Source organism: Streptopelia decaocto, assembly GCF_964273445.1.
Source record: "Streptopelia decaocto genome assembly, chromosome: 3".
NCBI lineage: Eukaryota > Metazoa > Chordata > Aves > Columbiformes > Columbidae > Streptopelia > Streptopelia decaocto.
Window position 1 is genome coordinate 54407329 of NC_138656.1, and position 25024 is coordinate 54432352.

Genomic DNA, 25024 nt, shown 5'->3' on the forward strand with positions numbered 1-25024 from the left:
ACTAGCAGAGATAATAATGGCAAATAATCAGGGGACTGCAGGGCAAGAAATAGTCTCAGAATGGAAAACACACGGTTCCAGCTTGAGAGGTAGGTGACTGTTGGAAGTTCAAAGGCTAGAAAATGTGTGTTTGGGAAGTCCACCAGGATTTAGCCACCATTGGAGCTGCTCTAACAGCTTGTGATCAGCCAGGTTCTTCTAAAACTTCTTTTGGTTTGTTTTTGTGGTTTTAGTAGTTTTTCTCCAGAGTGCTTTAAGTTAAACTCATGCTCTGGTTGTTGTCCCCGAATACACTTTTTTGAATATCAGTAGTCTAATTGATGGTGATATTGTTTCAGAAACTTGGGTGTTATTGAAAGGCAAGAGGCAATACCACTTTTTTCCCAGAAAGGCAGTTTTGAATGTGTTACTTTTCATGTGAATTTTAAGTGCTGTGTTCAGCATGGATGTAGCACTGACTTAAGATTTCACATCCAAGATACTTCCTTGTTTTGCATGACCTAAACAAATCATAGGGCTGCATAGGACCTTGAGCCCTCATCAAGCTTTCTGGCCTGTGATAGGATCAACTGTTGCCTATTCCTCACATATGTTTATTGAATTGCTTCTTAAAAACCTGTAGCTTGACCCAGTGTTTTATTCTCCTTATCTTTGAAGGCTACTATGAAATTTGAATATTTCTTCCTGCAGTTTAAGCTCATAATTTTTTTCCTGTCTGTCATGCCACAGAAAACAAATTATTCTCTTTCCTTCTGCATCAGCCTTTAAAACATGAAAGATTGCTATCACACTTAAAAAAATAAATAAATCTGTTTTACCTAACCTGAAGAAACACAGTTTATTCATCCTTTTATCATAGGTTTTGTTTTCTAGACTTCTAATCTTCTAGTTACTCTACTTTGGAGATTCTCCACTTTGTCCTGTTTCCTTTTTTTTCTTGAAGCATGATTTCCCTCTGTAAGATGTTTTGTGAGTACTGAACAGAGCAATAAGGTTACCTTACAAACCGAGGCAGTTGTATTTGTCTACATCTGTCACACTGTAATGTTTGCCTTATTTACAAAAACACGGCACTGTTCACTCGCCATCAGTATATGATGTACAATAAACTCAAGCATACCTTTCTAGAGAAGAAACCACTTATTTCCCATCTTGTTTTGTGCATCTCATGATTCCTGTTTTAATGTAGTGATTTGTACTGGTCCTTACTTGTGCACTCTTTTTTTTTTTTTCCCCATGCGCTACCTCCAGTTTGCCAAGATCATTTAGAATTCTTATCCTGTAGACTTCTGCCATTTATTTCAGATTTATTTCTGTCTGACTAGCAGAGTAGTCTAGTCTTTTCTCTGTTCTTTTAGCACATATGTCATCTACAAATGAATAACATTTAATAAAATGAATACTCTAGTCCATTACCCATCAGTGAGGAAAATACTGTATAGAACTGGATCCAGGACAGACACTATGGAGCCTCATTCAATATCAGCTTCCATTGTTATAGTGAACTCTGAGAGTTCTTCCCAGAGATTGGTTTTCTGAATTCATCTAAACTATACTTTTCTAGCTGACATATGACATGTCACCCCAGACAACACTGAAAGCTTTCTGAAGTTGGGTAACAGATTTTACCAGAAAGTAGGGAATATTCACTGTTATCAGATTTTATAAATGGTCACTGATTCTTCCTCTGTCAGGTCCAAAGCTTTTCCCCCCTCCTAGACAAAATTCATAGCCTTTAGAAGCCGTACTTAATGTGTCCTGTATTATTAGCTTTAATGGTGTTTAACTTCCTCTGGAATATGATTGTTGTGCCATATCAAACAACGAAAAAACTTAAACAGTATTTAATGTTGCAAGTATTTAATGAATATTTCATTTGGAAACTCACATTATTCCTAGCTCAGGGCAGAGCCTGGCAGCAGTTCAAAATATTCAGAAGGAAAAAAAAAAAAAAAGAAAAAAAGAGCTTTACATCTACAAAGTACAAGAGAACAGGTTTGTTTGTCCAGCAGGAAAGTGCTTAACTGTTCCACTTGGGTTTAGAGACTGTGAAGGGAAATATGTTTTTGTAACCTCATTTAACTCAGGTGTACTTATTGTTCTAAACTACCTCCATAAGTTTCACTCCCACAAACTTTCAGACTTTCTGTAGGTTAAGTTGTCCTTTGCAGTCACTTTAGAAAAAGTGGAAATCAAACTAGAGAGGACTGTATAAGATGACTAAAATGATAAATTTACTGGAAGTGCATGAAGCGATCTTTGACATAATTTATTTCCGAAAGGACGCTGTTAACAAACTTTATTGAAGTATGTGTACTAGTTCAGAGTTACTGTAAAAGAACTAGCCTGGCAATTGACTGCTGGTATAATTTAATAACAAATGTAGCAGATATCTCATTGTCTGAATTCTTTGAGTAAGATCGTGTATATCTCTTGAAGATTTGATTGAATTTAGTTACAAATTGTTGAAATAGTTGGACTTCCTGTGTTATAAATAACATTGTTATTCTGCACTCCAAAATGTGTCTAGAGATATGTGAGACAACAGGCTAAGTTATCTTTGTTGACCCTTCTGTTTATAAAAGAGATGAATCTTCTGCAGGGCATGGATGATGTTAAGGTCTAAGTGGGCAAACCAAGGAACACAGATATATATCAGTAAATGAAAGAAGAGCATGACTAGGTTTTACATTGCATCAGAAAGCAGTACATAGACAAAAAAAAAGGGGCTTTTTGTCAAATAATGATGTAAAAGGTTAGTAGAATAACTTAACAAACCAGGAGTTGAGTGTACTACAGTTTCAGTTTCACAGAGGTGAGTGCAGGACCTCACTGTGGTTAGAAATGCCCATGTCCACTACATGCTCTATGCAGTGAGAACCCCGTACACCTCCCTCCCTCCCCTAGTAAAACAGAAATATCAGTACTGCCCTTAGAGGGACACTGCGAGGACAAATGTGTTATAGGTCCTTGCAAACTTTATGATACCAGGAACCATTCAGGTGCCAAAGATCCAAATATAAAATAAAACTAGCTAAGCTTATTCAATAGGTCCCATCATGACCCAAAACCCAGAATAAAAAGTTGTATTATTTTCTTGTTGCTTAAAATTGATTGGATTTTAAGTGCACAAGAGGAATTTGAAATATTTTTAACTTTTTTGGCCTCTTTATATTAGTTGTGGGAGTTTCCTGTACTAGAATTCCACCCCTTCCCATTTTAGCTCAAATAAACTGAGCATCTAAAAATACAAAAGACTTCATTTAAAGTCTATGGGAATAAGATGGCCATGACTTGCCTGCAACTCTCTCTGAAAATACTTTTTGTCTCTGGAGGGATCATATTGGGATGGTGGTGAGTAATAAATTGTGGGAGTTTTTCCTTTAACACAGCTGTTGGTTTAATCATGTGCCAAGGATTTAAAACAATTGTGATTTATCAGATAGGGAAACAGAAACTAGATGTCAAACTCCTGGCCAACTTTTGTAGAGATTGGGATCTGGATTGCCATATTTTTTTATTTGTCATGAGGAAAAAATATACTTCCTATTTTGTTACCTTGTCTAAAATTAAAAAAGATGGGAATGGAATTGGGGTAGAAGTGGACTTTTCACATAGTATCATAATCCTGAAATAATAGATGAAACATCAATTGAAATTTTAGGATGAAGGCAAATAATAAAAAAAATTAAATTATCTACTGGAGTAGAAAATATATTTTTTAATTTATATATTTAGAAATATAAGTAGTGTTTTACTTTTTATACATCACTCTTCCTGAACGTATATGTTCATGCATTATTAAACTGGTGAGATGGCAGTGTGTTTGGTATCCTCATGCAATGCCCATTCTCATTCTTTCCTCATTTTTCTTGTTATCTGAAATAGTATACAGAAAGGTGAAAAGAATGGTTCATGTCATAATAATTTGGCCTGAATTCACTGCTCGTATGAATAGTGCTATATATACGTGAAGGAAAGAAGATTCCACTAGAAGGTGAACACTTAGTGTGGGAGCTACATGATGCAGATGAAGCACGTAATACACAGTATATAGATTTTAACCTTTCCCCTTCTCATTCTTCAGTGGCTCTGTGGTCTTTCTTTCTGAGGTATGTGTAGAAGGATGTCTTCCTCACTGGATGCAAAGGAAGTATGTTTTACAATCTTCTAGGCCCTTTTCCTTACTGTCATATGCAGTAATGTCTTGCTAGCTCCAAACCAGAAAATGATTAATATTCTCAGCAGTGCTGTGTTGCTAAGAGAACCCAAGTTCCAAATCCAAAGACCTTGTCTGAGAGTAATTAAACTGTGAATTAGAGTGTCTGTGCTTACAAAGGAATTAGACGTAACCTTCTGTTCTTTTGTGAAACCTGTTAGGAAAGAATGAGATTTAAAAATCAATCAGTGCAGCTTTATTGGGGCACTTTGACTTAAAATTGATATTTTTATTTTACATTCAACATTTGTTCATACTGGGTTAGCATAAGCAATTTTGTTGTTATTTGTTTGGTTTCTTTTTACCGTCTACGAAAACTTTCCATTTGCTGTTGAGGCTAATCTTTTCAAGGTTTTCCTTTTCATCTGCAGCCTTCCCACTTGTCACTAGCTTGGATAAAGTCTATGCTCTAGCCTTCTGTTCACCTATGTGTATGAAATTCTGCAAATTTTACTGTCAGAATAGGATCATAGAAGGACCTGCTGCTTCCACAGGTAATGGCTAGCCTGGCAGATGCCTTATACAGCTAGATAAAGGATAGTTTAAGAAATTTGTGTGACAAGAGGGTTGAAAAAAAAACAATGAAAGGAAAAACACATAATAGTAAAAGGAAAATAATTTTTATTGTTTGAAATGTAAGGTGAGTCAATTCAATTACATCAGTTTGGGTGTAATACAAAATTCACCTGACAAAAATGTTCCTTTATTGGCTTTGTAGAATTGTCATCAAGCATTCTTAAGCTGACATGCCATCATGTTGGCTTATTTAGTTCATTTTTTTGGTGCAACTTTTGTACTGCTTAAATTAATCATTCTCTCAGGCTAATCTTGATGGTTGTTAGAATATAATAGGGCAACTGTTTACAATTTAAGAAAAAAAAATTTTTATGTTATGTTAATTGTCATCGATATATTAATATGACTCCATTTTCATCCTTGCTGGTTAAGGACAAAGTGAACTCAACTCTGAAGCTGCAATTCAGGGAAACACTCAAGCATGTACTTTAACCATATATACTGTGCTGGGACTACTTGCTAGAAGTACACAGATACTTAAATGTTCTGCTGAATGTAGTAACACTTAACTTTAAAGAAACATGGAGTGTTTTGCTGACTGAAGCCCTCCTAGATAAATCATCCACCCACTTCCATTCATGCATGCAGTGGTGTGGCATACACCACAGCTATCTTGAGAACTCTTTGACGGACAGTGATGAGTCTCTCTGAACATAAATGTTAGCTGCATGACTCATGGTGATGAAAGACTGCACGCGTAGTAAGAAAAAGCTCTGATTATGACAGGCTGGTTTAGAATAAGACCAAACTCATACTAATTTCAGCCATTGTCTTCTTATTGACCCTTTGCTCCCCCATCTACCCTGCCTCCATTGTTGGTTCTTATCATGCAGGTTGTCACATATAAAACTAGTGCTTTGAGAAAAGAGTCAGATCTTTGCACTCTGTTCTGGAAAGACCTTAACGTATGATAAAGTGCTATAAAAATACTTAATGTTCTTTTACTATTTTAAAATGTACATGAGACATCGTAAGAAAAACAAACCACCCCTCCTCAAGCTCCTTCAATAGCTCCCTTAAAGTCTTCCTTTGTAGCTCATGACATAGCAAGTCATAGATATGGGGGGAGATTAAAACTAGGGGCTCTACCCTATTAAACTCACTGTCTTTAATTTTGTGCAGGTTATCTGGATAATTTATTTAAACCCAGTAAGACCACAGATTCTATGTGGTATGTGCTACCGACTATCCAAATGGCCTAATTAGCCTCTCTTCTAGCATATATTACTCTTTGTATACCATGAAAATAAAGGGCAGGGCAGCTGGGCACCCGTTGGTCTGTGCCACTTTCATGTTGATGATTCCCACCGGTGAGAAATCCCTTCTATAAGTCAGATTGTTAAGTATCAGCTTTGCCAAGAGATTAGGTTTAAGGATAAAATAAAGGGTAGAAGAGGTGAAAGACAAATCACTTTACGGCAGAGTTATTGTGTTATACTATTTCACTTCAGAATAGAATTTGTCTTTGTGTGTTACCTATTCCTTAATTGTTTTCTTCTACCTTTTTCCATTCCATGCCACCCCAAGCTAGACTTCCCGAGTCTGTGTCTGTTCCTTTCAAAGGAAACTTCCTTCTCACTTCCCATGGATGAATATTTGAAATCAGATGGTATTGTAGAGAAGCAGGAAAAGTTCCTGCCTTCCTTCTGCCCTTTGTTTCTTTCTTCTTCCCTGATTAATTTGATAATAATTTCTATACTGTAATTATTAAGTATTTTCTTATGTATTTTCCAGTCCCCTGAAAACATGTTGGTTAAACTAAACAAAAAATTATGAGAAATATTAAATGCGTTATCTTCTTCCTAGATTTACAGCAAATATGAAGTCTAAACAATGACATTACTATGGCACTCATAATGTGAGGAAGTGTGCCCCTCACACACAGATCTTTCTTTTTTTACATTCACAATTTTACAGGTTTTATTCTGTGAAGTCTGTCAAGCACTTTGAAAGAAGAGTGGATTGTCTAAGGTGCAGATCATGTGCATGAAAAGAGACTAATTATGTTAACCTTTAAAGGGTATATTTAAGATAAAACTTTTTGATGTAAAAATATGATAATATGAATAATGTTGTTTTCAGTCAGGACTGTAGCTCTATCAAAACCAGGATTATTTTATGTACTATTCTACAAAGCAGATGCCTATTCCCAAGTGCTTGCAGTTTGCATATGGAAATCTAGGTTCAGAGCAAAATAAAGGGTTATCACCCAGATAAGTACTATGAAAAAGGATTACTGTCCTGCTGATATGGATTTGACTTGATTTTTGATTTCTGCATATTTCCACCTTTTTTTTTTTTTTTTTTTGAGATTAGAACCTTATTAGCATCAGTCAGTCCAGCAAAGGTGGTACGTGTCCAGTTTTGAACTAAGTGGGAACATTTATCTGCTTATTTTTCAGAGAGCTAAATGGCATTATGAGTTATTTGCTGAGTTCAGGGCTGGTGCTCATTCCACTTTTGAATTTACCTTTTAACTTCACTAGGAAGAAGATCAGATACTCAGTCAAAGTCTTTCTTTTTAAAAAGAGTAATTAAAGTTTTCCATCTTTTTCTTGCACTGTTTCAGAGCTTGGTGTATAAAGCAAGGTTGGTGATTGAGGTCAGGTGCTACTCAGGTGATACAGTCTTTTGGTGCTGTTCAGTGTGACCTAATATTTGTTCATTTTCTTAAAAACATCATAGCTTTCATTTTTGTGCTCCTTTTCCTTGTAGATATTGCATTTTTGTATGGTTGAGGCTGTTTTCTTTCTCCCTAATTTTTTTTTCCTTACATGTGAAATGTTTTGCATCAGATACAGAACAGTATGTATTCTACCAGAGGAACTGAAAATTAAAATGGTCTTTCATGCTGAGGTTGAGATAGTGTTTCTGTTCTACATCTTTAGCTGGAGCAAAATCTAAAGATTCAGATTTTTCCAGTACCATACCATTCTGTCCAGTAGAGCTAAAAAATAGTAATTCTGTCTATGTGAGAGAGTGTGTAGTCAGCTGTCACCATATTAACAAGTTTACAGTTTGGTGCTTATTTTGATTGGATCCTAGTTATGTAGCATTAAAGAGCAGATGTTCCTGGTGTAATCTGATAGTAATTTTTATTCTATTTTCTAATTTCTAGTCAAGGATAGATGATTTGATGAGACCAAGGCCTCTGTAAAACCTCCACCCTACTTTACCTCAAGCTGATCCCTTGACCTGAACAAAAGAACAAACAGTTCTGCAGTAAATTTTTTTTCGTTGTGTGCTGTACCTTAGTTGTGTTTAGATTAATACAGAGCACCTATAAGATAATTTTGGATTGTCTTTTTTTGTCCTTGCAAAACTTTGTCTATGGTTGGAAAATAACTTTATGGCAGATTTAAGCACACATTTTTAAAGAGAAAATTGGAGTAGAGGTTTGTTGGCAGTAACAAATTATGGTATGCTGAAAGTGTTTGTAACAAGAATTGAGATGCATGGGGTAAAAAATGAGGAACTGGAGCTCTGAAGGAAAAGGTACCAGTACCAAACTTGGTTGCAGCATATGATACATATGATAATTTAATAATTTGCCATGACAAAAAGTTTTTGCATATATCAATAGACATGCAAGTGGAAATAGATACTTACTTATCCCTGAGACACAATTAATGTTTGTTGCTTCTATTTTATGTTGTTGTTTGTTTCTTAACTGCCCCAGATTCTGAAATAAAAAAATGTTCTGTGCATAAGCTTTTTTAATTCTATAAACCTCTAACTGTTTCGTACAGTTAGAGATTTAACATCAACACAGGCACATGGGCCAAGTGGCATTGTATTTCTCAGGCCAAGAGCAAGGAAATCAAAGGATTTGTTCATATTAATCTATCTGCTTTTCTGTCTGCTTTAATTTTTCATTACTTTAATGACTTTACAGAAGTTCTAATTTGTGTTTTTGATAATACTTTTAAAGAACCTTTGAATAAATGTATTGTGAATAGATGTTAGTTTCACTACCCGTATTAATACTTCTATGATACATCATGATGGTAACACTACCTCCTTCCCAGAATGTTAGATGCTCTACTAAACGCTCAGTGAAAAATAAGAGAGTATTACAGGCAGTTTTGTTATGTCTGTGTATGACTCTGTCTTTACTTTCCCTCTGGTTTTACAGGGCATAATGACTACATGTGTCCTGCTACCAACCAGTGCACCATCGATAAGAACAGAAGAAAGAGTTGCCAGGCTTGCCGACTAAGAAAATGCTATGAAGTGGGAATGATGAAAGGTGGTACGTACACAGCAATCAACAAATCCTCAGCACTGGTGTCTGCCTTCCTCCCTTTTATCTTCATTGGACAGTTGATATTGTACCTAAAGGAAGAAGCAACTAAATTTATTGACCTGAAGTGTATGAAATCAAAGAGCAATTAAGTAAAAATAAAAAGCTCCCAAATACCGTGATATTATTCTTGCCCAAATTTGCATCAGAATTAATAGAAACGTTGACTTCAATGGAGTTAGGATTCTTCTGTTAGTATTTTTAATACGTTATTTTTTGATCTCTTGTGATAGGCTCCAGATTATAATGAATGAAACTTAATCCAAGATTTTGTAGCAGTTTGCAGTTCAGTTTGAAAAGCACTGATTGTCTCAGATCAGTCCATATTAATTAAAATAAACTTCTGAATAAGCAGTACTTGTTCTGTAAATTCTGGATTGGAAAGTCAATTCCTCTATTCCAGTACTGTACCCATATTTTATATGTGAATTAATTTCACCCAACAATATTAAAGGCTCATTCTTTTAAAAAAAATGAGATAAATACTTTTTTCTTGAAACATACTTACATAATGATGATGTCAGAGAAGAAAAATCAGACACTGTGTGCCACTGGAATACCAATAAATTAATTATACACCCAGTGTTTAGATTTTGGAGGTAAAATTAGAAAAATATGACAACACTGAACAATTGCTATGGTCTATTCTTCGATGGAAGAACTTGTTTGTAACATAATTTTGGATCACTCATGATACTTGCCTTTCTCTAGTATGTTACAGTACCTGATGTTTGTAAAAAGCAGACAGACATTAGCTATTTTGAATCCTTTTGAAAAAGAAAATTTGTAAGAATTAAGAATATTTTAAGAACAAGAAATCATAAAGTTCCATGTTCACTCTAAAGCGGAAGAAAACCTTGTTTTAGCATACTAAAAATTTCAGATTGCTTTTTATTAAGGAAGAGTAATTACTAACATTATTGAAACCTGTTTCTGTAGAAAAATTTAGCAGAAGTTCTTGGAAGAGAAAGGACTAGAACCCTTGTTTTATTTGTGAAAGGAGCTACTTGTTAAATTACAGATCGGTTTTCCCTTTCTCTGGCACACCTAATGCTTACTTATTGCACAAACAGTTTGGGGCAAGAGAGAGGAGTAGCTCATCATGTTTATCCTTCACACAACAAAGGATTGTTTGTAAATCCAGTCTGTGTGGTCAAGGCAGGCCAAGTCTGGGAATCTTGGGAAAAAGACAAAAGGGACAAAAGTAAAGGAAAACTAGTCAGTTGTCACTTCCCTTTGAGGTTGAATCTGCATTTTTCTCAACTCAAGGATTAGGCAAGACCTGAAATGGATTTTGTTCATCTCAGTTTTGGGATGCAAACAGGGGAAATATGTCGAATCTCCTTTTGTTTCTAATGCTTAAGACAGCAGCTGAGTTTTTAAATAAGATTTAGTTTATGGATCTGGCGTGGTTTCGTTTCTGTCTTAAAATCTTGGTGTGTACGGCTAGAACTCTCTTAAGTAAAATATATATAATTATATAAATATTATATATATATATATACACATATACCATAGCTGTGAGATATCTGTATAGATATATATACACACATGTATATCTCTCTATCTCACAGCTATGGTCCAAAGAAATTCAAGTTTCAGATAAGGCAAACTAAGATCAGAAAATCCCATACATAAATTTGCCATGCAGCTTTAGCTTTGACCATTGTACATGTGCCAGATCATAGTTAAGATATATCATCATGTTTTATGTTGATGATATTACATCTTTCTTTTGGCACATTTTCATCCATTTAATCTCATATGTATTTAATTAATGATCAGCTGTACCAGTTTGATGCTTTTCATATCTCTTCTCTAAGATACATGTTGTAATAGATTTTTCCACTGTTCCATACATAATTGTTTTAATCACATGAAAATTGCACAGACTTTTCAACTGACATTCTGTAGATTAAAGAAGTCCCCAAAAAGACTGCAATTTTGTCCAAATTTTATTTCTAATACAGATATTATGAAATTTTTATTTTATACAGTGGCCCTCACTTGAGTAAAGTCCTGTGGATTTCATCCTTTCCTTTTGCAATGCTGTAAGATTGCCTCAGTCACTACAGCAACCAGTAATTCAAAAATAGTCAATGTTGTGTTTTGGTGGTTGATTTGTTTGTGTTTTTATTGTTTGCTTTTGTGTTTTGATTTGTTGTTGTTATTTTGTTTTGTTTTAAACAAAGCTCACAATTCACAAACAAGGAGATCAGGTGCATGAATTCTGCCTGTTCCTATAAAACCCTTAATGATGTACTGAAATCCTTCACTGGTTCATAGGCAGGAGTTTAAGAACATAGGCAGGAGTTTAAGAAGTCTGGGATGAATTTCTTGAGATGCCTCAGTTGGATTTTATAAGTCTGGCACACCTGCACATGAAGTATTCAAGAAAGGTAAAGTTAATGTAGGATAAAGTAAAGCAGTCAAAATTCTGCTGGAATCATTAATTGTCATGTATTGTCCACAAAGCTGTGGGAGAAAGAAATTATTTTCTTTAGGTAGCACTCGATAATTGTCATATTTTTCTCAGATGAAGATAAACGTTAAGTGAATATTCTCAGTGTGCCATCTGGTTGGTTTTAAAGAGTTAACTTTTAAATGTGGTGGGTTTTTGTTGTCGTTGCTGTTGTTGTTTGTTTTCACTAAGGAAATCTCTTAAGCTTTTCTGTTTTCATACATCTCTCACAACAACACTTTTCTTCAACGTACTTGAATCACATAGTGCTGCAGTTAACTCAATCTCCACAGTTTTTCTCTAATAATTCATAGTTCTCTTGATTGAATCTTTTATTTTAAATAATCTCCTTTTGTTCATATTGAAGGATTTGTCTTGTTTAAAGACATTAACTCTATCATACATTTGAAAAATATTCAGTTGTGTCACATCTCACTTGTATATCTCTGCGACTTGCTTCTGATGATATACTTTTAGAAATAGTGGGAAACAGCTGAGGTTTCTGCATAAATTGTCAAAGCTGCTAACTTGTGACTTTTATCTATCATTTAACTTCTGAGCAATAGCTGATATTAATTATTGAGTTTCAGTAAATATGGGGAAAGCTAGATAAAATCTTGATTAAATGTCTGTGGGTGATTTAAAACATAGGTTATAAGCTATGGTTGCTGATATTTTCTCATAGAAAGTCACTTGATGCAGCAGAAAGTTCATATACATTATTTTTAAGAGAGTGGACACAACTGAAATATGTTTTTGGGTCTTCATTCAGAAAAAATGCAGGCTTCAAGTAGCTCTTGAGCTATGCTGTAGGAACGTTTATTTATGAGTTTCTGTGGAAATTTTATCAGTTTTTTCAACCCACTGTCCTTTCATCTTTTAAAAGTTTCTTTCAGTACTGAAGAATTATTTTTCTTCTCTCGTCTTACGTTTGCAAGTGTTACTGTGCTGCTTTGAGAGACAAAGACTGCCAGAGTCTCTGCTGATGTAGTCAGTATCTGAGGCAGAATTTATAGCTGTTGTATTTTCTCCAAATGCTTCATTCTGTCTTTAGAATAAGCTAAAGAAACCTTAAAATTATATGTTATTATTTAGTCTGAGCATGCCTGTTTGTATGTGAGGATAAAGCGGTCACGTAGAATAAGCTTCTTATCATGCCCCTCTTTCTTCTGGTTGGGTAGCAGAGAAGGCAAAGAGTGGCATTGTTTTGTTTGTTTGTTTGGTGGGGTTTTGTGTGGGGGTGTTTTTTGTTCTTGTTTGTGTGGGGTTTTTTTTGTTGTTGTTTGTTTGTTTGATTGGTTGTGTTTTTTTTAAATCTACTGATGGTGTCTTGAAGATTGTTTCTCTTCTGGCTTGGAGAAGTATATTCCAACTTACTCCATCATGCAGTGGTGTGTCCCACCTTCCAAATGGAGTTTTTACAGCCATCATAATTGTGAAGCTCCAACCATATGTACAGCCCAGGTGATCTCTGCTGTAATACAGATCTAGTTTTCCGTTCCTTCCTTATTTTAATGGCTTTCTGATAATTTGGCTCCGAAGGACCTCATTTGGTTAAATCACAACCACCTTATTTTTATTGTTATTTATTAATTATTTTATAGTGTGGCAAATGAATGGGGAATTCTAGTTATTAGCATGATACATTCATCCCCTCCTTTCATGTGTGACAAGGCAGATTTAAGATCAAGTACTGCGTGGTATCAGAGCAACAGAGTGCTAGTGGAGCCATAATGTTAAATGCTAGATCCTTAATGAAAAATCTTTTTTTTTTTTGCCTGGTAGCCCAATGTCAGTCACCCTGAGACCTACATAATACAGTCAATTGTTGAATGCTCATGGCTTCCCAACTTCAAGTCGTACCAAATGTGGCAATCGAGGATTTGAATGTTCATGTGTTAGATCCAGATGGTGATCCTGTATACAACCAGGCGTATTTACTGTCTTTGAACAGCCTGAAATTTCGTGTTATAGAGAGAAGGTCCTGAGTGTTGTTTCTTGTGGTAAAGAAATGACAACATTAGAATGCATTTCAAACCTACATCCTTCGGTGTTGCCCTCAGAATTTATCTGGGAACCCTTTAGAGATTACTGTGGTACAGCCTAGGGAATAGAAGTCTGTGTTTTCCATAACAGTCTGCTATAAGCACATGCCAGGTACTTATAGAAATGTTCATTAACTTCTAGAGATTGGAGTCTAGAGACTGGAGGCTTTCCGTTTTTCTCTTACATTCTCTTGAAGCAGTTGCTCACCTGCTAACCACATGGGAATTCAGTCTGGTTCAGTGTAACAGTGTTACTGAAGTTTAGGAAAATTTTTCAGGGAAAAGAAAAAACATTGGGCAAATTTGCCATCCTCTAAGAGAAAAACCTTGCTGATTTTTTGTCTTTAAATGGAGAGGGCTGTGCTTCCCTGCTGAATGCTCTATTTGTTCATGCTAAAAGGCTAGAGGGTTATTAAAATCATTCTCAAAAGCAGAGGTAAATTGATGTCTGATGCAACCACTGGGCTCCAGAGTTTCTAGTTTTTCATGTAATTATCTTTTAATGAAATATTATATAAAAATAGAAATTAGTGAATGAAGGAAAATGGATTAACAATGTGAAGCTATTTTTATTTTTCTGAGGACAACCTTTATGATATTTATTAGACATACTGTTCTGTACTCAGCCAAATAACTGTGTAGGTGGGGCTTGATAAATGTATGAGGCAATGTACATTTTTAAGATGTAATTGATGGGCTGAAAGCATGTACTCAAGCAGCATTTGAAGCAAACTTTTGTGAGTTTAGTACAGCCTCCTCGAAAATAAGATGGAATTTAAGTCAAACTTTTTAGTGAAATGTTTCTTTTTCCCCTTTCTACATGTGCAAAGTGGATTGTTGCCATTGAATTGTCCTAAAATATAATATTCTGCTGTTCTGCCCCCAAAATAAGAAAGAGAGACCATTGTTGTAAACACTTCTGCCAAAAAAATACTGTTTCTTCCTATTCTACTTCATAGAATGATCTGGGCTAGAAGGAACTCCAGGAGGGCTCTTGTTGGATCACCTGCTCAGTGCAGATTCAACACTGAATTTAAACAAGATTGTCTAAGACCTTTTACAGTCAGGTGGAAATGGGACAAGATGTCTTATGCTTATTTATGTGCTATAGCTAGTTATATTAAAAAAATATAATACTGTAGAGTTTGTTTGTTTGTTTGTTTTTACTTTTGAACATGTTTGAGATTATAAAGCTAATTACATCTGTGTGTTTACATTTGTTTTTGGCCTTTACATTCTTGATTAGAAATTCTTGGGAATAGATACAGCAATGAGACAGTCCCCATTTAAATTGCTGATTAATTTTAAATGAAGTCTAGGATTCTTGCTGTGTCTCCACCCTGTCTGCCACTGATTCATACTACAGGTACCTCAGGGTATCACTGTGCATTCACTGGTCTTGGGCAAGCATGTGTAGGTCAGAAGAGCTGGTGTGATCTCCGTGCTGAACTTGAGAAATTCTTAAAGTACTGGAGTTTCAGGTTCTTCACTTGGTTAGGCATTTACAGTTCAAATAGCTTCAGTACACTAATTTGTCTAGTTTCCAAAATGTAGCAGTTACAATTTTTTGCTGTCTTTGAGAATTATACTAATGGTCTCCTACTCCTAGAACTATTTGTCTTTTCCAGATCATGATGATGTATGGTTCCTATAAACAGTTTATTATGACCCCTGAAATGTCTGTGGCTTCACTGTAAATATTGCCTAGAAATGGGGCTGTTGCCATACTTACTGTAGCCAAAACCTAGTATGATTTGTGCAGGAGTGTCAGCACTTGAAAGGGATTCAGTTGAATGATGGATTAATAGAATTTCTCTTGCTTTTCTTCTACATGTCCTCTGATACTCTTTAAAATGTGTGCTATGAATGCCAAAGATTGAATGCCAAAATACAGATTAGGGTGAATCATCTCTTGCACCTTCATCTGTAATTAGTAGATCATTGGTTCTCAAACTGTGAGTTATGAATAGTCATTAGAGACTCCAAATTACATTTGCCTGCTTGTCAACAGGGTTTTTTTCACAAGGTCTTTAAAAACTTTGCATAGAAGACCAGTTTTACAGTCTGCATTGTAGCTGTTCGGAATACGGAGGCACTGTGATAAGTAATGAGACTTGTTTACTGAGAAAACCAGTGGCAGAGCCAGGAGTTGAACCAGGATATCTGAATGCAAGTCCTCGGCCCTGCATCCCCCTGCTGCAGCTTCTCTATCCCTCTCTCTCTCTCTTTTACTAGAAGGTAGTCTTGATTATAGAGGAGAAAAAAAGCTGCAGTATGGAAAAGAATGAGAAATTTTTTTTGAAAAAAACCCACACAGATAAATGGTCATACAGTGGTCATCAACCACTCAGTAGTAAAAAGAATTGCAACATCCAGGTGCACAGACCAAACTGAAATTTGTTGTTTATTTATAGTACCGAGTGTCTAGATATCCTTGTCAGAAACCAGACTATTAAACGCTGTCAGTTGAGGCAGACCTGTTCAAATACTGATTAATTTTTCTAGAAGATTTCAGACAATGTTTCTCATTTAAAGTAATTGTCAACCCACCTGGGTTTTCAGCACAATTTACATTTCTGTTTGATTTTCTAAAAGAGAAATGGATATAGTATAAAGAGGCTGATTATCTGAATCATATTCAAAAGTAGTAATTTATTAAGCTTATAAAGTTTGAATTTGGAAAATGATGTTATTTTCCTGTGACCAAATAATGTATTTATGTGGAGAGAACCAAGCAGAAAAGCTCCCAGAATCTCAAAGCTCTCAAAATCATCTTGTAAAGACCCTCATGCCAAGATACACTGCAATATTGGGACCTACATTGCAGTCATAGCTTCAGCAATCTCCATCTGCTATAAGTCTATCAAAAATGTGGTTATATTTCTGACCTCCACTGATGCACAGCAGCTACAGTGGCCTTATGTTTTAGAGAAAGCTGAAGGATTTTATTTTATTTCCAATGTAGTATTAAAAAATACTGACTTCAGGGAGGTGTGCATAATGAGGTCTATCTGCAAAGCAAAATTACTGTAAGAGGTCATTAGGAGACAGCTGCCTTGCTTGCATTCACCTTTTAGACTTTAAAGCCAGTTGTACTTAGATGACATTCAGGTTCATGCCCATAAGGGAACTGTTGGCTTGTCACACTGTTTTCCTTCTGCAGTCTCTTTTGCCAACAGCAGCCATGGTACCAAAGTGAGTATGGAGTGAGTCCCAGAGCTCTTCTTCAGCAGTTTAGTAAATCCTTCCTGTATTAGAACATTTGAGAGAGGCTTTTAGGTTTCTAACCCCTTCAACTCCCACTTCAACTTCAGAAAGGTTCTCCTACTGCCCCCAAAGTGAGGGTGTCTGGCACAGAAAAGTCCGGTTTCTTCCTTTGTGAGCACTGCTGTAAAGGCTTCATGTGGCTTGTCTGCCATGACCTGTTCTCTGCATGCTCCTTGAATACTCTGGTAATCAACTGGACTATAGACTCCCTGGCTTTCTGAAGGATATCTTCTTATTTATAATCTATTTTACTTACCACATATGTTTAGTCTTTATTCTCAAGCAGGGTTTGTTTTACAAAACACCAGATATTCCTTCTCCCTGTCAATTCTCAATTTTGATCAGGTAGATCAACCTTAAAGAGTAACAAAATTCTTCAGAGGAGGTGTTTCCAAGCACTTTTGAAGTACTGCTTTGACAAACTGACAAAATTATAGGCTGCTAATGCTGCAAGGCTGTGCATGTGTATAGAAGTGTCAAATGTCTCTTGTCATCTGAGGTCTGCTGACAAGGAGCACAAGTGTGGACAAAGAGTCTCAGGTTCAAAGTTTGCTCCAGACTGGGAGGATAGCTGGTAAACCAGATTACTGTACCAGGTAATCCAGACCTACCTTCCAGGGCTGGAAGGAGAAGTGGAAGAGCAGTTCCTTAAAAGCTGAGTGTTAAAATAAGGAAGAGTAGCAAAGAAAAGGTTTTCTTCTTCTCCTTCATGGTCCTGCAAATATCAGCTCCTGAGGTGGAGTGAGAGCTTTCACCAGTCATCTTTCTTTTCCCAAATATTAATTGTACACACAGAAAGAATATTGAATAACAGGTAAAATGCTTCATCTATAAAATGTGAAATAAAGCCTCCTGTTTCCAATAGATGTTATATAGCAGTTTTGAGGATAAAATACTGTCTTATCCCTCTATATGGACCTTAAATTCTGAAGTCAAGTGTGCTGCCACTTCTGGTTGTGCAACATGTGCTTCCTGTACCTGGCTTGGAGAGACCACTGTGATTTTGCATGTTTCCTGACAGAGAGTTAAAAAAAGAAATTGCTTCAGAAGTTAATTTATCATTATGGTCTGGCTACACAATGGTAACAAACTTCTAGATTTCTTGAAAGCAGGTGGTAATTTTGAATTATCTTAGTTTCATGTTGCTGTAAGTTTCTTTTAAGACAAACAGCACTGGACAACGCCAGTTTTACTGAATAGGATATGCAGCGAAGAATACAACAGCTGCAACAACCTTATCACTTATCACAAGACAAGAGATATTACTCCTGCCTAAATTCACAATCTGTGTAATTGAATTCTCCCTACGTACGTTTTTCTATAAAATAAAATAGTTATGTCTTCTCCCAAACTAGAACAGTGTTGTCAGGTGACATGTGTGTCACACAATGACAGCTACAATTAAATTGATGGAGAATCTATTTCAGTCATGATGTATAATGAGAAAGTATATTAATGATTGATTAAAGTAGCAAAGTGAAATTCTCAAGTGTTAGAAAATACATAAATTATCAGTGTGACCTATATTGAACCACTTTATGGTATAATCTTATTAGTATATTTTGCCCTCCAGAAAACTGCAAAACTTTGGGGTTTTTTGCCACTGTTAAATACGTATATCATAATACTAGTAAACGATTTTGCAGATCATTTGCAATGTGAAGTCCAGAGATGCATTTGAAACAGAAACTTAAAGAATATCCAGAGTGTTTTTGGTTGTGGACATTGCTCAGGGCTAATGTCTCACCTCTTCTGAGGTGATCCAGGAGATAACAGATAAAGGAGAATTTGTGTTTGTGAGGCTGGGCTCCACATGTAAAGTGCCTGGAGACTTCCCAATGATGGATAACCACTGATACAGATAGTCAAAAAATGATTCACTGAAAGTCTGTATACTAAACCACAAAGGACTAGACCTCTGTAGATTTCTGGGGTAGGTTTCATTCCAAAAATTTTGGGGAATATGGGTTTGTTTGTTTGTTTTCTTCTTTTCTTCTGCATTTGCAGGTAAATAGTATAAGGTTCACCTGAGAGTTTTAACTGCTAAAGAAAAGTACTGTTTGTAGAAAATAATGTTACTATAGCTTTTGCTTGCAGCTATTGGAAAGATGTTCAGAACTCCAGCACAACTGAAATGGAGCATGAAGAGATGGGCTAATAAATAGGCTGCAGGTGAATGGACTTTAAACCGACAGGCAGATGCAGGTTTTTTATTAATACCCACCCCTCGTTTGAACAAGCGGTGTGAATGTTGTGCATATAGGGGAAAGAGAACATGAAAGTTCTTTTTTTTAATTGTGTTAATGAAAATAGTACAATAATTTTTCCAGATAGCAGGTGGGTGTTCCAAACAAGACAAAGAGCAATAGTTGTGTTTAGGATTTCCCGAATAGTGAGCAATAAGAAGGACATAAAAATATCTTGGCTGTTTCAGTTTTATCAAATGACCAGGGTTTTTCAGTCTTAGTGCCAAGAAAAGTTTATTGGATTTTATCAAATCTATTCCCATTTATTGCAAACAATAAACATTCTTTACTGAACAAGTATTCCTACAACATTTCTAACAATAAATCAAATAATATTATATAAAGCAGTTCATAGGAAATATAGTTAAGTAGAATACAATTTGAGATACATATATCTTTGAGTCTAAATCACATAATTCGATGGTTCACACAAAGCAAAGCAAATTTTATTCTATTTGCTCTTCTCTCCTTCCTGTAAATATTCTTGAATATTTTACATAATACTGAAGATATAAAGGTGGAGTTTTGCTCCTAGCAGTAAATAGGAAGAAGCTGACTGTTGGATGCCTGAGATTCAATATTCATCCAATATATTCCTAATTTAAGCTATATATTTTTTAATAATCTGGAAAATTTATTTTCTGTTTTGTTTTAATCACATGTTGGAAAACACTGTTGAAGTGTTTTGTTTGGTTAACATTGACTCCACAGTCCATATGTAAGTTTGTTGCTGATCAAATTCTACTGGCTGGAGTATATAATTAGTCAGAAGTTTTGAAACCTGCCTCTGTATCTAAAAGGCTGACTGAATTTACACATGAAGCTTTGTAAAACTGCTTTTGAAAATCTTGGCTCTTGTAGCTTTAAAACTCAAGTGGAAATTGATTTAGAGCTTTGCAGTATACATAGGACTTCCATTTTTGGTAGAATATTGTTTTTCATAACATTTGGCAATTCAGGTTCCTGTATTGGCTGAACTGTGGAATCAAAATTAATGCATTAATACATTTTAAAAAATCCCTACAGGATCATTGTACTTTTGGCAATGAAATTGTAACTTGATAATCGAGTTGTCTTTTTTGGATTTAGTGACTGTGCATCACTATTATCTCTTTTTAACAGAGATAAAGTATGATTAAGCTGAAGGAGATTTGGAGGCACTTGCATTTTTCAGAGAGATACTCACTCCTATTTGGTCCAAGAAAATGAATAATAAAATCACTATGTTGCTTGTCCATCTAGGGGTTAGGTGAAGAGTTAGTAGTCATTTCTATAAATCTCTGACGAGTGTGATGCTTATACAGATTCAAAGACCTTTCTGTCTGTGATGATAAACGCTGCTGATGTGATGCAGAAGGAATGCATACTTTTACTAACTTTTTTCAGATCTGACCTCTACAAAATCCAGTGTAGGCTTACTATGTTTGAAATAAAAATGTAAAAATAGATTTGTGTGGGGCATTTCCTCCAAATGGGTTATGTTCCACTTTGCTCAACGCACCACTTTTTTTCAAGGTAATGAAAATCCAGTGCGAACCTTGTGGACAAATTAGAAATAAAACTGTTGTTCTTATTTAGAATACAGTTAGTTTGTAAGCAGCTAAATGTGCTTACGAGTTGACACCTTATCTGTGTTATGTCAAATTCTCATCACATCCTTGTTTTACTTAACAAGGCTGACCTGGAATAAGTAAAAAGCAAAATCAAAAAAATCCTCTCTGATCTTCCATTAATCCATGCCATGGAGACTTAAGCCAGAAGTGCCCTGTTTGTGTTTATTAACCCTTAATGGAATCTTTTCTCCGGCAAATTTGGCCTACAGCTTTCTAACATACACCAGCTTCTAATCTGTTCACACTTACAGATTTGTTTCTGCATGGTGTGAAAGAGAACTCCTCCTTGTCTATCCTGAACCTTGTATGGGGTAGTTTCAGTAGATACCATCTTGTGTGAGAAAAGAAGTGTCAGTGTTCGTACCTTATTCATCTTCTTCCTACTCCTGATTTTGTAGTTTTATCTGAGTTACAGACCATACAGACCCACTCAGATTAGCTATTTCTTGCACCAACCTTGTTTCACACTTTGGATCAACTTACTTGTCTTCCTCTTATCCCTTTTTCTTTCATATATATGTATAGATGTATTTAATGGGAAGAACAGAACTACAGACAGTGTTCATTGTAGCGTGCCTTATGAGTTAATAAACTCTGTGATTTATGAACATGCCCTGTCCTCCCTTCCTCTCCTAGTAATTTCTAGCCTTCTATTTACTTTCTAAACTAACTTATCTGATGTCTTTATAGTATTATTCTAACCCCAAGATCTTGTTTCTGAGTTTTGTCAGTTCTGAGTCCATCTGTTTATGAGTACAATGAACAGTTCAGGCCCCAAGCATACTTCTAACTCTTCAAAAGAAAAATGCTAGATGAGCAGCTGTAGAATTTGGGATATGAGAAAGTTTACAAATGTTTTAGTATGTATGAACCATGTGGTTTTGTTCACATGATTATGTCTGCATGTTTCACAGGCAATTTTAATTCAAAAACATTACATTTATATAAAGCATACAACAAAAATATCTGTTGCAGATAGAGCGTGGTTTCTATTGACTATGCCCATGAAGTAAGCTACCAATGAGAATAATAGGATGAGGTTTTGTCAAAATAAGTCTTGCATTCTTTCTTAGTAGCAAGAATTTTCACCTTCACTCCTAAACAGAAGCAGTTTAGTATTAGGAAAAATGGGTATTGCTAAATGAAAAATAGGAGCAGCAATGCACTAGAGACTTTGGCTTACAACTAGTTTAACAAATGGGAAAATGTAGAGGGGTTAAGCAGTAGGAGCGATGAAAGATTTATTGAATTCACTTTATCTGGGAAGATTAATAGAATAGAATCAGGAGGCCTACTAGATTTTGAATGAATTATACTCAAAGTGCTTAATCTTCAAGTACTAATTCAGTGAAAATATCACCGTATTAAAGGAAAGAGGCAAACAGATCTAAAGATCCCCTCTAAAGATCCCCTTTGAGACTGGGAAAGGACACCTGCTGATATCATCTAACATTTATATGAAGGAATATTGTATGCAAGATGAAGATGCTGCTAGCAAAGACTGGAAATCTAAAGGTTTACATTTTTGTGGTGTGAAAAAAGCTGCACAAAGATTTTGTTTCCCACTCCTCCACACATCAGAAAGACGTGTATTCATCACTTGCAAGTGCCAGTAGTTCTCAAAACTGTTTTTCTTTAGTTTTTAAAAAATTGCTCTTTCTTCTCTGTTATTTGAATAGTTTCCCTCCTCCTTCTCTACAAATACTGCTGCTGCTTTTGATTTTCAAAGTGGGACTAGTGCTGCTTTTCCATATTGCATGAGGACTCCAGAATAACTCCCATCATAAGCTTCCTTGTCCTTGTAGCTCAATTCCTTGTGTGCTTTCCTCATTACTTGCTTGTCCCTCACCCCTATTTGATGATTGATTTAAGTTTTTAACTCAGCCTTAGAATGCATGTGCCTCCTCCACTTGGAGCCAGACTTAATCTTCCCTTTATGGTTGTAGCCCACATGGGCTTTATCATTGTATTTTTCTTGTAACCTTTCCACAAAGGGAGATTTTGTTCCACTGTAAGGTCTTACGTTGTTGTTCTAATTGGTATGGCTGACTTGATAATATCCCAAGGCTTAGGGTCATACAGTGCTAAGAACATCGCAGAAATGTAATGACAAAGATTATTTCTGTTGCAGTTATTACAGCCTTTTGACTGTAGGTCTCCCACAGTAGATTCTGAGGTTGCAATTATCTTTCCTTCTCTTACTTCTGTTTATCTACTTATATGGCATTCTTTATTGCTGTATAAGCTCATCTTGTAACAGGAGCTTTTTTAGATGGTTTTTATGTAATCGTGAAGATCACAGACTCAGTAATAGAATGATATTAATTAAAATAATTGGTGAACTTGAACAAAACTTTCTTGGATAGTTTTTGAGAGCTACTTCTGTCATCCGTCTGACCCACCCAGATCATTAAGTTATTATTGATCATTCATTGCATAGTTGTCTGCTGGTGTTTGGGACATACATTGAAGTTTGTACTGTAAAGAAATATTTGTTTATTCCCAATTACTGACTTGGTTTTGTGGGGCTAAGCAGCTATACAGTATCACTAGTTTGAAGTCCTATGTAAGCCCAACTGATCTGAATTTTAGGAAGGAGTGCACTATTCCTAACACTATACTTTAAAAAATAGTTTTTCCCTCCAACTACTCATGTAAGATTTCATATATAGGAAGAAGTCTTCAGAAAATAAATGCTACCTGGGTCTATCAACAGCAGCTGCTGATTGGCTGAAGCCATGTGCATGCAATACGTATGTTCAAGGAAAGGAGTTCATTATATTCTTGTGTGTCTCTAGGAATCCGGAAAGATCGGAGAGGTGGGCGAATGATGAAACAAAAACGTCAAAGAGAGGAGCAGGATTCCAGGAATGGGGAGGCTTCTTCTACGGAGCTGCGAGCTCCCACCATTTGGACAAGTCCACTGGTGGTCAAACATAACAAGAAGAACAGTCCAGCCCTGTCCCTGACGGCAGAACAGATGGTCAGTGCCTTGCTGGAAGCTGAGCCACCCATAGTTTATTCTGAATATGACCCAAATAGACCATTCAACGAAGCTTCTATGATGACCCTGTTGACCAACCTTGCAGACAGAGAATTAGTGCACATGATCAACTGGGCAAAGAGAGTTCCAGGTAAGGAAAAAAAGCCCCAGTGGACTATAAAAGCCTCAACATGACATGCCAACAAAAAAAAATATATCCTGTTTTTCACAGTATGTTAATGCAAATTTTTCACTTAAGTTCAAATACACAAAAAACCCCACAAATTTTATGTTATGTTGGTTGATAAAAATACTATAGTGCAATGTAAGTGACTTTTGAAGAAATATCTATTCTGTCTTTATGGACAGTTTTTTCATTGCAAATCCTTTTTCTTTCAGATAAAACCCAGCAAAATTAAAGGTTAAAACAGATTACTAAACCCCAAATGTAATATATTTGATCAAATTATGTTAATTATTTAGATCCTTTTTCAAAAAAGGGTTACTCTCATGTCTGCAATGTAAACTATAAATCAAGAATCACTGCTGAGCAGATAAATGTTAATATTATTTGTTAAATTGCCAGGTTACCTTTTTGACTATGAATTACAGATTTTCCATGAGTTTGGGGTCTGAAAAACAGAGCCAGAATAGCAATCTTTTTATGACTTTTTTTTTTCTTTTTTTTTTTTTTTTCCCCCTACTGGAACTAGATGTTTTTATCTTTACCATTTTGGTGCATCGTGTTTGCTGAACTATGACTCCTCTTTTCTGGAAGGGAATTACAGAATTATGGGAGGGATGTAATATTTTTTGTTGTATGTATGTTACACATTCATTCATGTGGTTTAATTAATTTATATCAATCAAAAGAGAGAGTCATTTTGTAATTGATCACCTTTTAAAATTTCAGTCTACAAGATTACCTTTTATAAATAAATATTTAAATGTATTAGAAATTTATTGCACATGTTATACTTTTAGCTTTGTAAAATGACAGCATACATGGAATTTTATACTTTAAAATTCACTGGGATTCTGATCTCCAAAATTTTTACTGTAGCCAATTATTTCATTAAAATTATGTGGCTGCTTTATGAAGGGGTGTTAGAGAACACTACCACAGCTCTCACTCACGTGGTGCATTACTCCCATATTATGCCATTTTTCTGTTTTCCTTCATTTAAATTTGGCAAGGATCTTCCTGGTAAATCAATAACCCATAAAATCTGAGTCTTTTCCAGTCCTCATGGGTTTCCTTTTACCACCTTTCACATGTCACTTTGCGGGCTCCAGCTATGATCAATAAGA

At 35.6% G+C, this 25024-nt stretch overlaps 1 protein-coding gene across 7 annotated transcripts in view; it reads left to right on the forward strand.

Annotated features, from left to right (window-relative positions):
- Positions 1-25024, forward strand: part of ESR1 (estrogen receptor 1) — a 186753-nt gene that overhangs the window by 108235 nt on the left and 53494 nt on the right. For 6 of the 7 annotated variants that reach the window (XM_082049623.1, XM_082049624.1, XM_082049621.1 and 3 more), the window contains exons 4-5: positions 8931-9047; positions 23529-23864. In XM_082049623.1, coding sequence (XP_081905749.1) covers positions 8931-9047; positions 23529-23864 — 453 coding nt within the window. The remainder of the gene's footprint in view (positions 1-8930; positions 9048-23528; positions 23865-25024) is intronic. The other variant, XM_082049627.1, reaches the window with a different exon arrangement.